This window comes from Nyctereutes procyonoides, unplaced genomic scaffold, assembly GCF_905146905.1.
Source record: "Nyctereutes procyonoides isolate TBG_1078 unplaced genomic scaffold, NYPRO_anot_genome, whole genome shotgun sequence".
Classification (NCBI taxonomy): domain Eukaryota; kingdom Metazoa; phylum Chordata; class Mammalia; order Carnivora; family Canidae; genus Nyctereutes; species Nyctereutes procyonoides.
In genome coordinates this window covers 4,333,969-4,351,892 of record NW_026575124.1, presented here as the reverse complement: position 1 = coordinate 4,351,892, position 17,924 = coordinate 4,333,969, and the positions used below count along the sequence as shown (strand labels likewise).

The following is a 17,924-nucleotide window of genomic DNA, read 5'->3' as shown; positions in this document are numbered from 1 at the left end:
AGCTGCCCTGTTCTGTTTCACATGAGTTGTGATTTTTTGTGTGTGCCCTTACTGAAGTACTCTTGAGCATAAAGGATGATGTTACCTCCACTCACCCGGGGATGGAGGGAAAGTGGCTTCATCATTGGCCAACCAAAGCTGCCAGAGGACCTTTTAAAACTATTTTGGGAGGTAGTGGTAACTTTTCTAAACACTCTGACTCAGAAGAGGTTTTGTTTAAATTAAAAAAAAAAAATTATGCTCTTTCCATGGAAAATCCCAGTGGACTATTTCCAATCGATCATGCTAGAAGGAACGATTTTAATCCCAGGTCTCACTCCTTAAAACATCATTTAAACAGAGTTCTGTTTCTGTCATTCAGTTTAGCGGTTTGGGTATGAAATGAATCCCTGAGGTGACTAGCATGTCAAAGAAAACCATCATAATAGCAATTTAAATCAGGGAACAGGATTCAGCTGACCTAAGAGACATAAACTAGAAAAGCACAATGGGAAGAGAAGAGCTCAAATCTAAAATTCAAGTTGCTCGAAAAGTTCCCATGGGTTACCAATCGCCTTCCTCTTCCCAAGGGCAGAGGCACTGTTGAGGAAAGATTTGTGCAGCCCCTGAAAGGATATTTTGGCTGGCAAATCTAAATCCAAATATCCTGGTTTCCGGAATTTGCTCTGGGCCCAGGTCTCTGTGAAATGAGCTCTATTGTTTGCAGTTTCCTTTTCTAGCTCATGATCTTGCTGTCTTGTTCCCCAGCCCCTAGATTTGCCTGGAATGCCTTCAGAAGGTAACAGACCCTTACCTCAGTGACCACTGAAAGACAAGGCACCATTTCTTATTTGGTAGCTTTAGCAAGCAAACTCAACCATCTGATCCTCAGTTTCTTCTCCTCATCAGATTTTAACGTCCATCTGCTTATACCTGCTCACTTCAGACCTAGCAGGGAGTAAGTTTGAAGAGAAAATGTCGCTTAACTGTTCTTGATTTTCAGATCTGGAGGTTTCACAAACTCCATGTGGGTGGGTGGTTTTTGTTTTGTTTGGGGGTGAGGGAGGTGAAACCAGCCTCTGGGAGAAAGGGGGTTACAGGGATAGTCACACAACAAAACATTGTTCTGTCTTCCCTCTGCTGGCCTTGAGGCAGCACAGCACAGACACCCTCTGGTGGCCTACGCTGGCTTTCACCTACTCGAGCTCCATAAAAGCAAATTTGCCCTAACACAGAGACTCTTTCCAAATAGAAAGATAAAAATGTGTTTTCTATATATTGTCAAGTTTTAATTTCAGGTCAAAACTAAAATAAAGTTTCCTTTTTTTTTTTTTTCCATGTCTGCAGATCAAACTCCTACTCCGACTAGATTCCTGAAGAATTGTGAGGAGGTGGGGCTCTTCAATGAATTAGCTAGCTCCTTTGAACATGAATTCAAGAAAGCTGCAGATGAGGAGGAAAAAAAGGCAAGAGGCGGGATTTTTGCTGACAAACTAGTGTTCAGATGGAGGCTATTTTCATTGTGCCCTGGGATAATTTGCCTAATCAGTTAGATCACAAAATTATGGACTATTCTTTAGAACCAGACAGTTCCCACTAATCCAAGTCAGTGTTCCACATCTTCAGGTCCAGGTGATAGATCAGCACAAGTCTGTCTTTACCAAAAATTAGGCTTCTTGCCCTTTCAGTGGAGCATTAGTTCAGTAATCTCCTTTTTATTTTTTTTAAAATATTTTATTTTATTTTATTTTATTTTATTTTTTAAGATTTTATTTATTTATTCATGAGAGACACACAGAGAGAGAGAGAGGCAGAGACACAGGCAGAGGGAGAAGCAGGCTCCATGCAGGAAGCCCGATGTGGAACTCGATCTTGGGACTCTGGGATCATGTCCCCAGCCAAAGGCATACACTCAACCACTGATCCACCCAGGCGTCTGCAGTAATCTCTTTTTTAAAAATTTATATCTCTTCTGAGTATCTTAAGGATGTTAAAAGATTATGAATTACTCAGATTCTGTGAGATAACATATTTTTGGGTCAAATCTCTCACTCTCTTCTGAGCTAATCAGACTTTTCACCTAGGCTGTTTTCACTGAGTCAGCCAATCAACAAACTCTTCTTGAATTTTGACACTTCTTTGTTTCAATTAGCTCTTACCTTTAGGTAGCTTTCTAATAATATTCACGACATTAAACTTAAAGAAAGGTATTCTTCATGCATTCCAAAGGAGATCAACCAGGATGGTAAAAGAACTAGAAATTACATCACTTTGGGAACACATAAAGAAACTGAGGAAGAGAAGTTTTAAGGTGAACAAAATTGTAGTCTTCAAACATGTGAAGAGTTTTCATGTAAAAGAGGGGTTAAACCTACTCTCTGGCCCAGAAGAAAGAGGGAAGAAATAGGACCAGCAGGTGGAAGCTATCACAAGGTGTTCAACTATATTTAGGCCACTTAGTATAGTTATTGTAGAGGATTAAAATGTTAGAATCCCTTCATATTCTGAGCTCTTTCCTTTTAAGAAGAAGAGAGCAGATAAATAAGAGAGTTGTGCATGAGTTTTTTGGTCCAGCTTAAATTGTAATTGTAAGAATGCAAGATAAGGTGTCCTTATCACTGGAGGTTTTTCCAAGTTTCATAGCTTCCTCTGAACTTCGATTCCTGCTGTCTCCCTCCAACTGAAAGAAAGCAGGGAAATCCAATGGCTTCTATTTGTAATTCTACTTTCAAATGGCTGGCCTAGACATAGTCTTCTCATCACTATTTTCTTTTTTAAAGATTTTATTTATTTATTTATTCATGAGAGACACAAAGAGAGAGAGAGAGGCAGAGACAGAGGCAGAGCGAGAAGCAGGCTCCATGCAGGGAGCCTGATGTGGGAATCGATCCTGGGACTCCAGAATCAGGCCCTGGGCCGAAGGCAGGCGCTCAGGCTCTGAGCCACCCAGGGATCCCTCATGACTATTTTCTTTAGAGACTCTAGTCTCTCATCTCTCAGCGACTTCAACCTATATGGTATAATTTTATTTTATAGCTTCCCTACCCGCCCGCTGCCACCCCACCCCACCCCACCATTATTTCTCCTTTCCGGTAGACCAAGAAATCAGTCAGATTGTTTCCACCAGAACACAAGTGCTTTAAAATCAAACTCAGGGCAGCCCAGGTGGCTGGCCCAGTGGTTTAGCGCCACCTTCAGCCCATGGCGTGATGCTGGAGACCCAGGATCGAGTCCCACATCAGGCTCCCTGCATGGAGCCTGCTTCTCCCTCTGCCTGTGTCTCTGCCCCTCTCTCTCTCTCTCTCTCTCTCTCTCTCTCTCTCGTGTGTGTGTGTGTGTGTCTCTCATGAATAAATAAATAAAATCTTTAAAAAATAAAAATAAAAAAATAAACTCATAGGCAAATTCAAGAAAATTAACCTCCTTTTAAAAGCTTGAAGTCAAAAAAAAAAAAAAAGCTTGAGGTCTTTTCTACTGACATTTTAACTCAGTTGACACTTCTAGGAGGCCATTCGTAGTTGGTCAGGCCTTTACTCATTGGGCATCTCGGTATTCCTTTCTGCCTGTACGAGGGTGGTCTTTCCCTCCCCTTGATGAGAAGAACAGATTCAGTAGAAGATTGTGTCCATGAATGTTGACTGAGTCTAAAATTTCACTGAACCACAGCTTTTCTAGGAGATGCCCCTAAGGGGTTTTAAACCTGTGGTTCTGTTTACTTAGAGGCCTCTCCTTCCTACTACCCTCTGACCTCAGGGATCTCAGAATTAGCTGAATTGGGCCCAACATCTCCATGATGTAGGAAAAATGAGGGCAGAAATGAAAGCATCTTTGCCATTGCTCACCCCCATCAGATTGGAGAGAAAGAACCATTACCACCTTCTCTAATGTAGTAGATGCCAAATTATCTTCAGTTTGTTCAACTACCAAGATTTCCTAGGGATTAAGGTAGCCAGGGGAGAGTTAGAAACAAGCTCCTCTTTCACCAAGAAGCCTAAGATAAGGAAAAAATAGAACAAAGGATCTACCTTGTCATGAAACTAAACTGCAGTGCCAGCCCTCCTGTCGTGATGTGGTGTCAGGGCCGTCATCTCAGATGGTTTATGGTTCCCTGCAAAGCCATTTATGGCTCCACAGTTCTGTGAAGTGATTCACCACTGCCAGGAAAGTATTCTCTCTCCTTTCTGGTGTTCCCCAGTCCTGCTTCGAGGACCAAGTTCTAATTTCTTTAACTGATCAAATGACCAGCCTTTCTTTTCTTTATTATCCCAAAACTCTAGCTTCCTAACTTCTAGCCTCTAACACCAGATTTTGGGATGAAATCACCATCAAGCATGGGAAGTTCCCCAGAATAGATCTTTCCTATCTTATTTATAGTACTTCAATAGCTAATTTATCTTTGTTTGCTTTTGATACTTGGGTAATAGTCCTTCTGGTTGTTAGAAAAAGTGCTCACGGATCTCCAGTGGCCAGCAGAGCTGGTTGGAAATAGGCAAGCACTGGATTCAGGAATCATTTTACTTTCCTGAAAAATGGTATAATTATAATATTTGCATGGATTTAAATGACTTTTTTTTTTTTTTTTTGTCTTTCAGTGTCTTTATAAACATTATAAGTGTTGTGGGGTTTTTTTGTGTTTTTGTTTTTTCCCTTTTAGGATCTTTATAAGTATCACTGTAGTGAAGCACACATTATTTCCATTTTACAGTTAGAAATACAGAAGTTCTGGGGTGCCTGTGTAGCTCAGTCTGTTAAGCAGCCACGTTCGGCTCAAGTCATGATCCCTGGGTTCTGGGATCAAGCCCCACATCCGGCTCCCTGCTCAGGAGGGAGTCTGCATCTCTCTCTCTCCTTCTGCCCTTCCCCCTGCTCATGTTCTTGCCCACTTTCTCAAATAAATAAAACCTTTAAAAAAAAGATTTTAGAAGAATCTAAAAGAGGGATCCCTGGGTGGCGCAGCGGTTTAGCGCCTGCCTTTGGCCCAGGGCGCGATCCTGGAGACCCGGGATCGAATCCCACGTCGGGCTCCCGGTGTATGGAGCCTGCTTCTCCCTCTGCCTGTGTCTCTGCCTCTCTCTCTCACTGTGTGCCTATCATAAATAAATAAAACAAAACAAAAAAAAATTAAAAAAAAAAAAAAGAAAAATCTAAAAGATTTTTGAGATTCTTTTTTAGAAAAGAAAAACAAGTTCAAAGAAGTTAAAATGATCTGGCCAGAGTTATACATGAAACCTAGGTTCCCTAGTTCTTTGACTTGCAGTTCAGTTCTTTGAGGACTGAACTTTGAAGTATTTTTCCTCAGTGCACTTGGCTGGCTCAGTCAGTAGAATATGTAACTCTTGATCTCAGGATTGTGAGTTCAAGCCGTACGTGGTGTGGAGCCTACTTTAAAAAAAGGCGGGGGGCGGGGGAGAAAGCATATTTCCTCGTATTTTAACTGGAAAGATTTTGATTCAGCCTGTAGGGACTCGTGGGGTTGAACTATGCTTATTTCTCTCTTTTAACAGGCTGCTGCTGGGCCCCTTGACATGTCTTTGCCTTCCACACCAGACATCAAAATCAAAGAAGAAGAGCCAGTGGAGGTAGACTCATCCCCACCTGATAGCCCTGCCTCTAGTCCCTGCTCCCCGCCACTCAAGGAAAAGGTAAATTATCTAAGAATTAATTATCCCAGAGGCACCTAGATGGCTCCACTGATTAAGTGTCCAACTTTAGGTGTACAGCTCAGGTCATGATCTCAGGGTCAGGGGATCAATTCCCACATTGGGCTCTGTTCTCAGTGGGGAGTCTGCTTCAGATTCTCTCTCCCTCGGCTCCTTCTGCTTGTTTGCACGTGCTTTCTCTCTCAAATAAATAAAATCCTAAAGAAAAAAAATTATCCCAAATGTTAATTGGTAGGTAGATTAAGTTTTGATTCAATAGTTGCATAATGTGTGATACAGGATTCATTATATTTAAATAATGTTCATTATTTAGAAGATTTGTATAAATTATATCTATTCTCTGACCCAGCAGTTCTACTTCTGAGTCTACATGGAAGTGAAATTCGTGCATGTGTCCACTGTATCAAAGCATATTAAAATGCTCATAATAGCTGCATTCGTCAAAAAATGTTCATCAACAAGAGAATGAATGAATGAATGAATGAATGAATGAATAAATAAATAAATAAATAAATAAATAAATAAATAAAATAAATAGTGGTATACTTCTAAAATGGAATACTAGGGGTGCCTAGGTGGCTCAGTCAGTTAAGCATCTGACTCTTGGTTTCGGCTCAGATTGTGATCTCAGGGTCATGAGATCAAACCCCATGTCGCACTGGTCATAGAGCCTGATGAAGTCTCTCTCTCTCTTTGCCCCCTCCCACCCCCCTCTCTCTGAAAGTAAATAAAATAAAATGGAATACCACATGGCATTAAAAAAGAATGAACTGGGATCCCTGGGTGGCGCAGCGGTTTGGCGCCTGCCTTTGGCCCGGGGCGCGATCCTGGAGACCCGGGATCGAATCCCACGTCGGGCTCCTGGTGCGTGGAGCCTGCTTCTCCCTCTGCCTGTGTCTGCCTCTCTCTCTCTGTGTGTGACTATCATAAATAAATAAAAATTTTTAAAAATAAATAAATAAATAAATAAAATAAAATAAAATAAAATAAAATAAAATAAAAAAGAATGAACTAGTGCTATACACAGCAATGTGGGTGAACCCCACAAGCATTATATTGAAAAACAATAACAAAATTCAGACATGAAAGTACACACAGAAAAAAAAAAAAAAAAAGAAAGTACACACAGGACCTGTTTACATCAGGTTCAAGAAGAGGCATCATTTCATGATGATAGAACTCAAAAGGGAAGGTATGGAATGGGAAGGGACATAGGAAAACATTCTAGGGTGCTGGAAATGGGCTCTGTCTTGACTTTACATAATAAAGTCATTTAGTTGTATCCTTTAGAATAATGTACTTTATGTATGTTGTACTTCAATTATTTGGGGTATTTTGGTTTTGGGTTTTTTTGTTTTGTTTTGTTTTGTTTTGTTTTGTTTTGTTTTGTTTTGTTTTTTGAGAGACAGGAGTGGGGAGGGGCAGAGGGAGAGAGAGAATCCCAAGCAGGCTCACCTGGGGCCTGTGGGGCTTGCTCTCACAAGCCTGAGATCATGACCTGAGCCAAAACCAAGAGTCAGCCACCCAACTGACTGCACCACACAGGTGCCCCTGTACTTCAGTTATTAAGTGGGGAAAAAAATTGTGTAATTCATAAATTGGATATTAAATAATTTTGGGGAAAAAATCTCCTTAGAAGGAAGTCTTCTAGTGTCTCAAAGAGAAAATCCACTAGGATTCTGAGTATTATTTTTTTAAAGGAAACTTTTTATGAAGTAGTGTTTTTTTATAAATGTACTGAAATATAGCATACATACAGAAAAGTGCATGAATTGTGAGTACATAGCTCACTGAATTTTCACAGTTTACAACCTGTGTAACTAGCACCCAAATATTATCAGAACCTCAGAAGCCCCCTCATGCCTCTTTCCAGTCTCTACTGCTCTACGTGGGGTTATTATTATTAGCGTCCACTGTGGATAGAGCATCTGTACCTCATTTTACTTCTTTCTAAATTTAGTTTGGTAATTTCTCCAAACCACCTCCTCCATAAACATTATAGCTGTCCCTCCTCTCTCCCGCTTTCATCAGGACCAGGTCCTAAAGGTTGTCTAGAGGTGCGTGAGGACCAGGGTGGCTGCTAGCAACTAAGATACTAAACAAGTTAACAGTGGGAAGCAGTTTGTTTTATTACAACATGACCATTATTCAAACTTCATAGTCTCTTTAAAAGGGATCTGTCTGAGGGTGCCTGGCTGGCTCAGTCAGTAGAGTGAGTGACTCAATCTTGGGGTCATGAATTCAAGCCCCACACTGGGCATGGAGGCTACTTAAAAAAAGTGGGGTGATGTGTCTGTAGAACATATTGGGTTGCTTTATCACCAGTCTTACACCCTGCCTTTTCTCATTAGAGATCAGAGGACACTCAGGCATCAAATTTGGATTGAGAATGTAGAGCCTGTGAAAAATTATGACAGTCCTTGGAACTTATATGGAACTTACATGGCACTACAGTGCTTATATAAATATTTCAACATATTTTCCAACTCTCATTTCTTTCACATAGCAGTCATCCCTGAAAGGGAGATAGCCAAAAAGCCTTAACTCGGCATTCCTGTAGAATGGGTGAGTGAAGTATGGGTCCATGATCATGATAGAGTCAGGGTGTGATTTACATGAGTCACTATCCAGTAAATTTGTACTATATTTTACCTTTATACAATGCCGTTTATACAATGCCGTTTATAGCGTTTTGTGATCTTTTGGTCTCTTTTCCTCAGGAGATGACCCCAAAGCCTGTCGTGATCTCTACCCCCACACCTACCATAGTGCGCCCTGGCTCCCTGCCTCTCCACTTGGGCTATGACCCACTTCACCCAACCCTTCCGTCCCCAACTTCCGTCATCACACAGGCTCCACCATCTAACAGGCAACTGGGGTAAGTAAAGCAGGGAGAAACAGTGAAGCCTGAGCCTTTTTAAACTTGGTAAAAGACAGGGACTGTTTCTAAATAGTCAAAGGATACAAGTCAGTGAGATTGTCTTTCAAAATAAAATTTCCCCCCATAAGCAGAAATTTCCTTTATAAACCTTATTAGTAGACAGGCAAGTATTTGTTCAGAGATAATACTTCCTTAATTTGGAGATTTAATACTTCCTTGATCTAAAAGAAGAATCCTTAAAACTTTAGGAAATGGGACGCTTAGGTGGCTCAGTGGTTAAGCATTTGGCTCATGATCCCAGGGTCCAGGGATCGAGTCCCGCATCAGGCTCCCCAGGAAGCCTGCTTCTCCCTCTGCCTGTGTCTCTGCCTCTCTCTCTCTCTCTCTCTCTCTCTCTCTCTCTGTGTGTGTGTGTGTGTGTGTGTGTGTGTCTCTCATGAATAAATAAAATCTTTAAAAAGAAAAAGATGTTCTGAAATCTGTTTTTTTTTTTTAAGATTTTATTTATTTATTAATGAGAGACACAGAGAAAGAGAGAGAGGCAGAGACACAGGCAGAGGAAGAAGCAGGCTCTATGCCAGGACCCTGACGTGGGACTCAATCCCGGGATCCCAGGACCCCAGGATCACGCCCTGGGCCGAAGGCGCTAGCTACTGCTGAGCCACCCGGCTGCCCTAATTGTTCTGAAATCTTAATAGGATTAGCTTCCCACCCATTTGAATTCAGTGGTGTTTGCTTAATTTGCAAGGTGTAAAGATCTTACCATTTCTCAGCATTTATAAGGCAAGGTAGGTAGCATTCCCTAGTTTTTCCACCTTCATGAGGGCATCAAGGTTTTACAGTGTTGTCCTGTAGCTTCCCTAACTAGAGAAGCCTGGGCAATCTGCTGTGATTATAGAATGAAGATCCGTGGACCAAAGGGTCTGTGTGATGAGCATTTCACTTCATGTCTCCTCAGGTCTCCCACTGGCTCCCTCCCTCTCGTCATGCATCTTGCTAATGGACAGACCATGCCTGTGCTGCCAGGGCCTCCAGTACAGATGCCTTCTGTTATATCGGTGAGCTCTGTAGTTGGGGCAGCCAACCCTACCGTCACACTAATCCCTCCCTTCCACCTGAATGCTCATAAACACACATGAGTCCCAGGGAAACGTGGGCTCTGGTCTGTATTAGTTGAGCATGGCAGCCTGCCTAAACTCTTCACCAACCTCTGCCAGTCCAGCACTGTGGAACACTAGACAAAGACTCATCTGGACAATTGGCTCCTGGTCTAGGAATTGATCTTGCCAGCCTGCTGATTGGTTGATTCACTTGGCACTTAGCACCTCCCACATTGCCCACCACTTTCCTTAAGATACAGCTCCAGCAGTTCCCCTAGAAATTGTCACAGCACTGAAGGATTAGATTCCCTACCCTGCAGCGCTCCACGGGGAAAGGTATTTCCCAGCCTGTCCCTCTACACCCTATGGACACATTGCATAGAACAGGCCCTGACATGCCAACCACCAGAGCACTTCGTTTTGGGAAGCTGTTGCTTCACCACTAGTATTATGTTCCCTTCTGGTTTTTCTTCCTTGTCTTGATCCAGCTGGCCAGACCTGTGTCTATGGTGCCCAACATTCCTGGTATCCCTGGCCCACCAGTTAACAGCAGTGGTTCCATTTCTCCCTCTGGCCACCCTATGCCATCAGAAGCCAAGATGGTGAGTACATCCCAGCTTGGGACAATATGGGGAATGTTGGCCCTTTCAAAAGAAGTGTTACCAATCTAGGTTTTTCAAGTGAGCCAAGCAAAGAAACTTTCTGGGGCTTGCAAAGCTAAAGATACCCTGTTGTGGGGTCTGGAGAAGAAAAGACCCTGATTCATGACTCCTATCTCCTCTCTTCCACCTTTAGAGCCTGGTACATAGGCCATGGCAGTGAAAAGAGGCAGCACAGATTGTTTGGAGTGGAATGCTTGCTGTTTCAGTTCCAGGGTGACAGATGGAGGGTGGATGAGTGGGCAGGAGAGCTGGCCAAGAGGTGAATAGCTGCGTAACCAGCACCTGGCTGGGTTCCAGGAGAGAGCTTTCATCTGGACTCTATTACTTCAACAACCCCCACTCTCCAACTGTGCCCAGGATGAAAGCCAAGGAACAGAGTAGGCATTTTAGGGATCCAGGTGCACATTCTCCCTGTCATTTTCTTTTAATTCCTCTGTTAAGGGCAAGTTGGCATGGAAATTTTAGTGATTTGTAAGGTCAGTATTAAAATCGAAGCCCACTCTTCTCACCTTTGATAGAACCTCACCCTTGACAAGCTATTTTTTATTATTTTTCCCCACAGAGACTAAAAGCCACCCTAACCCACCAGGTATCTTCAATCAATGGTGGATGTGGAATGGTGGTAGGTACCGCCAGCACCATGGTGACGGCCCGTCCTGAGCAGAGCCAGATCCTCATCCAGCACCCTGATGCCCCATCCCCTGCCCAGCCACAGGTGAGTTGGGCCCTTGGACCAGGGAGCCCACTGTGTCACCATTACTTATGTCATTTTTGTTTTTCAAGGAGCAGAAAAATTACAGAAGAGCAGGTTTAGTCTTCTGGGCGTCTTGTGCTCTGGTTCTCGTGAACAGTTTGACAGTAGCAAAAGGCACCAGTCTTTATCCACTCTTCTGTGATATTTATGTCAGACAAGCTGGGTCATGTAGTGCTAGCACAGAGGAGGTCTCAATTTTTGTATTTTGTTTTTTTCTACATATGAATGACATATTTGCAGGACCCTCTGAAATGTGACAGACCCTCACTCAAGCCACTCATGTACCAAAGGAGGCTCCTCTAGTCTCTTTCCCATGTAGTAAGTCTTACAAAAAATAAACCAAAAAAAGGCAAAAGCCAAAAACCAAAAAAACTTACCCAATTAGGTTTTGTAGCAAACATTGAATAATGACAATATGTTAGTAAAAGGTGATGTCACAGTACTAAGATGGCTCAGTAAGCAGACATAATAAAATATCTTTCCTTACCAGTTTATTCCCTTTTTAGCACAAAGAAATGAAAGTCTTAATAAAGCGAGAGCAGTCCCATTTATATGTCCTGTTCTTCTCTCAGGGAAGCCTCAGTTTTCATAAGCTTTTGAAAACTAAATAGGCCTTAGTTTTTATAGTATCTGCGCTGGACAGGTGACAACAACCTGAGATGGGTTTCTAGAATTAAATCTTTGTCCAGCCCCTTTTTCTGATGTCACCACCTGCTTCGTCAGTTACCACCACATGTCCTAACATTTAGTGGCCATATGCTGCCTTAAAGCTTGGCCAACAAAAAAGGCCTTCATTTGAGTTTTCTTGTTGCAAGCTAAGTTTGCCCTCCCTCCTATAACCCCTTCCGGTGCCAGTCCCTGGAGATGGTGGAAGCAGTAGCCACCTTGTCTGTGTTGTACTGCTGTCCCTCTTAAGAAAATGACATGACTTCCTTTTTAGTCACTGCTGATTCCTTTCTCATTCTTCCCTTCTTTCTCTTGGTGCTCTTTCGCCTCTATTCCCTGCATAAGCTACTGAGTTTACTGTGAGAGAATAGGAACCTACTGTTTTCCTTCCCCATTCCCCTAAAGCACCGGTCTTTACATGTGCTCCATTGAGCTCAGGACAAAGAGGAAATTGAAAATCTCAGAAGAATTAGTATGAACTTCCCATGGTACAGTAAGAAGCAATGACCCAGGGCCTCCAGCTCATTAAATTGAGTTTTAAATTTCTTCTTTTTTTTTTTCTTTTGGGAGAGATAATATTAATGTAAATAAATAAAATTATATCTTGATTATCTGTATTTTTTTTAAGATTTTATTTATTCAGTCATGAGAGACAGACACACAGAGAGAGAGAGAGGCAAAGACACAGGCAGAGGGAAAAGCAGGCTCCAGGCAGGGAGCCCGATGTGGAACTCAATCCCGGGTCTTTAGGATCAGGCCCCGGGCTGAAGGCAACGCTAAACCACTGAGCCACCCGGGCTGCCCTGATAATCTGTATTAATGGAGAACATAAATTAGTAGGGCCTAAAGTAGAGTATAAGATTGTTTTTTATAAGCTTATGCTTATTCTCATGCAACTGATGTGAGCTTTGGCTCTTGGAAACTACTAATACAGATACTCTCTGATAGCAACAGATCCAGGAAGAATTTATTTTTGGCATTGTTTTACATTATATAGTTTCTTTTATACAGATGGCTGACCTTTCTGCATTTTAAGTTTGGCTGCTATTATAAAGTTGGTCTATCTTCTCTGAACACATACCAGCTAATAGAAAGGGAGGATGATCCAGAAGTACTTTAGTGACAGAGAACATCAGCCTCAAGTTTAAAGACTAAAGGCAGTTTTATATCACCAATTATAAAGGGATTAAAAATGGTTTTTTGTTTAAAAACCAACAGAATATTAAAAATAATAAATAAAAACCAACAGAACAAACAAGGTGGAGAGGGTGATTGCTGATATAAATAAGGATGTACTAATCCATATCTCTCTGTGATAGCCAGTATTTCACTGGTAGTAAAATCTTTTCTCATTTTCTGAAACTTGTAGCATTCAGTTGTTTGTGTGTGTATATTGTTTTCCAGATCAGTGAATCTCAAATATTTTTATTCTAGTCTCCTTAAAAGTTCCCCTGACACCCAGCCCTCATTATGATTTCTCCACTGACAAGATTCCCTTTTGTTAAGAAACAAAAAGTGATGCTCATTTCATCTTGCCCTACCTGTCTCAGAAATAATCAGTTCCCACCTGAGTTGCGGCTTGTCTTAGTATGGGGCTGAGAAGACTGGAAGGAGATGGGAGGTAGACAGAAAAGAAACTCAGGGGCATAGTGATGAGTCTTGCTCTGGTTGCAGAGACTGGTACATCTTTACCAGATCTTTAACAGAGCTTACTAACCTAACTGACATCAGGTTTAATTTGGAAAGTTCCCTTCAGGTAACCCCTCTTCCTTCCTGAACCCCAGGTCTCACCAGCCCAGCCCACTCCTAGCACTGGAGGGAGAAGGCGACGCACAGTGGATGAAGATCCTGATGAACGGCGGCAGCGTTTTCTGGAGCGTAACCGGGCTGCAGCCTCCCGCTGCCGTCAAAAGCGGAAGCTCTGGGTGTCCTCCCTAGAGAAGAAGGCAGAGGAACTCACTTCTCAGAACATTCAGCTGAGTGTGAGTGGGTCCTGGGTGATTATTGGGATTGATGAACCTGGAAAGAGAATGAATCAGAAAAAAGTGAAACAATATAATAACAGAAGATGGTAATTCTTTAGGACAGATCCAGAAGATGTACCAGGAGGAATGCAGAAAGAAACTCATAACAGTCGAAATTGATGTCTTTTCCCCAGGGGTTGGAAAAGACACTCACCGTCTACTCCCAAACCTGCTGCTAGAGTCTGAATCATCCACAGACCCATTTGAATGGAAGGAATTAGATTCATCGCTCCAGGGTACTCTTTTAGGTCATCAGTAGAATCTGACTGGGGTCATGGAACACCTAAAGGGAAATGTATTTGCCCCAGATAATGCAGCTTAATTAAAAAAAGAAAAAACCCCATGAGCACAAATAGAAAACTTATAATCGGGATCCCTGGGTGGCGCAGCGGTTTGGCGCCTGCATTTGGCCCAGGACGCGATCCTGGAGACCCGGGGTCGAGTCCCACGTCGGGCTCCCGGTGCATGGAGCCTGCTTCTCCCTCTGCCTGTGTCTCTGCCTCTCTCTCTCTCTCTCTCTCTCTGTGACTATCATAAGTAAATAAAAAAAAAAAATTAAAAAATAATCCAGATATTTTTTGAATATTATTTTCCCTTCTTTTGATTACTTATTAAAATATTTCATTGCAAGGGTATATATGAATATATTTCTGTATATAACGTGTATAGTTACATGCACACACAAATGTATAGAACAAAAACAAAGTTCCTCTTCAGTATGTCTTTTCCAGTCTTACTCTTTCCTATGGATACGTTTGGTGTATACCTACCAGACGTATATGTATTTGTAAATTTTTTTTTCACTTATAATTTTTATGGACTAGTCAGGGAGGGACTGTGTGTTTGTTTTAACATAAATAGGTTGATCATATTCCCTGGAAATCTGACAATGTATATAAAGGATTTACTTCATTTTTTTAAAAATAGCTGTATGGTAGTACATTGTATAGTGTGGTTGTATTATAAGGTACAGATTTTTACAATGTTTTTAATTTTTTGCCAGAACAGCAATGCCGTAGTTAACATTGTATGCACTTGAGTAGGTAGTTTTATTAAATAGATTTCTGGAAATAAGCTTTCTTAGTCAAAGGACATATGCATTATTAATTTTGGTATGATTATTTTATCCTAAATAGGAGTAATGTTTCTATTATAAATCCCTACATTTGGGCAGCCCGAGTGGCTCAGTGGTTTAGCACCGCCTTCAGCCCAGGGCCTGATCCTGGGACCCTGGGATCAAGTCCTACATCCGGCTCCCTGCATGGAGCCTGCTTCTCCCTCTGCCTGTATCTCTGCCTCTCCTTCTCTCTCTCTCTGTCTCTCTCTCTGTCTCATGAATAAATAAAATCTTAAGAAAAAAAAAAAATCCCTACTTTTCAGTGTAAGCAGCTCCTGTCACTGAATTCATGACTATACTGGCCCTGAGCTGTCTGAAGCCTTGTGGGATCAGGTGTCTCCCAGATTCAGGGGAGAAAATCCAGGCAGCATTCTGTCCTCACTGTGGGAACAGCTACTGGGGGCTCATGGGTGGAGGATGCATTTTCTTGATGCTCTTCTTTTCCCCTCTCTCTTCAGAACGAAGTCACGTTGCTACGCAATGAGGTGGCTCAGTTGAAACAGCTACTGTTAGCTCATAAAGACTGCCCAGTTACTGCACTACAGAAAAAGACCCAAGGCTATTTAGGTGAGTGGCTCACAACCTAAGCAAGCTTAATCAGTCAATAAAATGCATGTATGAGTGTCTCAACTGTTGATAATCTTATAATCCCATTCTGAATGGTGTGGGGAGTCCAGACTGATGAGTGAGCAACCTTTCGGGAACAGCCAGTCCTACAAAATAATTTTGTTTTCAAAACCATATAGAGTTATCCTAATTATCTATCATAGTTGGAGATACAGGGTAGCAATATTTATCAGGTGCCTACTTTGTGTTAAGCACTATACCATCTGCCCAGTTCTTTCATGAAATAGATATTGCCTCCATTTATACACAGAAAAACCACTCAGAATAGTCATGTACCTGAAGTTACACAGTTGGTGGAGTGGCAGAGCCAAGATTCACATCTAGATCTTTCTTATTCCAAAGACACTATCTTGGCCTCAAGAGAATATAAACAACAGATGATACATTGGCATTTGTTAACCTTTGTGACATATTTATCTTTCTTATGATGAGCCAGTGGTGGTTTTAGTTTGTAACCTATGTGCACACATAAAATAGTGCTAGAAAAAGATGGTCGTAGAGTCGTGCTCAGGACAAGCACAATCCTGAAATTAAAATGACTGTGAATAATTTGCTTATGGGCAGTGAAAGCTAATGAATCATTTTCCTTTACAAATTTAATAAATTCCTAGAAATTTTGGCTATCAAACGTTGATATATTGAATTATTTTTCCACTAACTGTCCTTATTATTTCGAAGATGTGTTCCCATAGAAAAAGAGTAACCACATCACTCATTTTAAACATCTTCTATTTAAATTTTAATTTTAATATGTACTTCAGGATACATGCATTCATTAAGCAGATACTGATTGAGCCTCTTCCGTGCCAGACACTGTTTTATATGCTGAGGATATAATAGAAAACCAAATAGATTAGATTAAAATCCCTGCCCTTGAGGGGCTTATATTTTAGTAGGTGAGACAGATAATAAGCAAAATAAATAGGTACAATATATGGTATGTTAGATAAGAGTAAATGCTTGGAGGAAAAATAAAATGAGAATATGAAATGTTGGCAGCAGGGTTGAAATTTTAGATGAAGTGGCTTTTGAATAAAGACCTTAAAGAAGTGAAGGAGCTGGCTATACATTTATATGGGAGAAAAGTACTGCCAACGGGAAGAAGAGGAAATGCAAAGACCCAAAGTGGGTGCGCCTGGCACGTTCTAGGAACATCAAGGAGGCTAGCCAGTGTGGCTGGATTAAATAGAACCCAGGGATGGAGAATAGTTGGAGATGAAGTAAGGAAGCTAATGGGAACATTTTTATATAGGGCATCATCAGTCATGGTGAGGACCTCGGCTTTTACTCTATGTGAGGGACCATTAGAAGGTTTTTAGAAGAAGACTGACATGACTGGTCTGATTATATTTGAACAGAATCACTCTGTTAGAGAGTGCAGGAGTGAACCAGCAGAATCAAGCAGTCCATTTAGGAGGCTGTTGCAGTCATGTGAGCAAGAAGTGGTGGAGCCTCGGACCAGGGTGGTAGTAGTGAACGTGGTGAGAAGGCGTCGAATTCAATGGAAGTAGAGTGACAGGGCTTGATGATGGGCCAGATGCGGTGGTATATAAGAAAAGAATCAAAAGTCACACCAAAGTTTTTGGCCTGAACAACTGCAAGAGCGGAGTTGCCATTAGTTGAAGTAGAGGAAAGTATAGAAGCAAATGAATTAGGAGGTGTATCTGCAGCTCAGATTTGGACAAGCTGAACCTAAGAAACCTGCTAGGCTTACAGGCGAGGTATCACGTGGAGGCTGGTTATATAGTCCCACCGTTGAGAGGAAAGGCTGAAGATACAACTTTGGGAGTCAGCAGCCTGTCGTTAGTTTTTAAAGCCACAAAACCAGATGAAATGGTTTCATTATTGAAAGAACACAGACAGAAAGAAAGAGGCAGTCGAGGACCAAGCTCTGGAGTACTCCAGCATTTTGAGGTCAGAGAAAGGAGAAGAAACCCACAAAGGAGCCAGAGAGCCACCAAGAAGGCAGGAGGAAAATTAGCTGAGTAGTGAGTGTAGCATTCTGGAAACCAGGATAAGAAAGTGTTTCCAGAAGTTTAGTGATCGACATTTCAGCTCCTTTTGATGGGGTAAGGAAGGCAAGGACTGAGTATTCATCAATATGAAGTCTATATACAGTAAGTTTTCTGCTCAGTCCTTTCAAGAACTTTTGAGGGGCAGTCAATCCATTACACTACTTATTTGTTATAGCAAAGATGTATTTGGTTCCTGCTGTGTGGTGTAGAGGCTGTGGCAGGTATTTGATGCAGGCCAATGATACATTGTACCTCTGAAAGACTCAGAGTTACGAGGAGATAAACCTGTCAGTCTGTGAATAAGGTAAGCACAGATAGCCAGTCAAAGAACCCCTGGAGTGGGAGCTTCCTGAGGACAGGGCTCCCGGTTTATTCATCATATACCGCAGTGCTGGCACGTGGAAGATGCTCAGTAGAATGATGAATAAGTGAATGTATG

The 17,924-nt window shown here is 41.8% G+C and overlaps 1 protein-coding gene across 6 annotated transcripts in view; it reads left to right on the top strand.

Moving 5' to 3' along the window:
* The window catches only part of LOC129517310 (cyclic AMP-dependent transcription factor ATF-7), a 95,083-nt gene that overhangs the window by 71,052 nt on the left and 6,107 nt on the right, over positions 1-17,924 (top strand). For all 6 annotated transcript variants that reach the window (XM_055337030.1, XM_055337031.1, XM_055337034.1 and 3 more), the window contains exons 4-11: positions 1,327-1,445; positions 5,484-5,621; positions 8,360-8,517; positions 9,479-9,578; positions 10,109-10,222; positions 10,845-10,997; positions 13,487-13,684; positions 15,302-15,410. In XM_055337030.1, the coding sequence (XP_055193005.1) occupies positions 1,327-1,445; positions 5,484-5,621; positions 8,360-8,517; positions 9,479-9,578; positions 10,109-10,222; positions 10,845-10,997; positions 13,487-13,684; positions 15,302-15,410 (1,089 nt within the window). The remainder of the gene's footprint in view (positions 1-1,326; positions 1,446-5,483; positions 5,622-8,359; positions 8,518-9,478; positions 9,579-10,108; positions 10,223-10,844; positions 10,998-13,486; positions 13,685-15,301; positions 15,411-17,924) is intronic.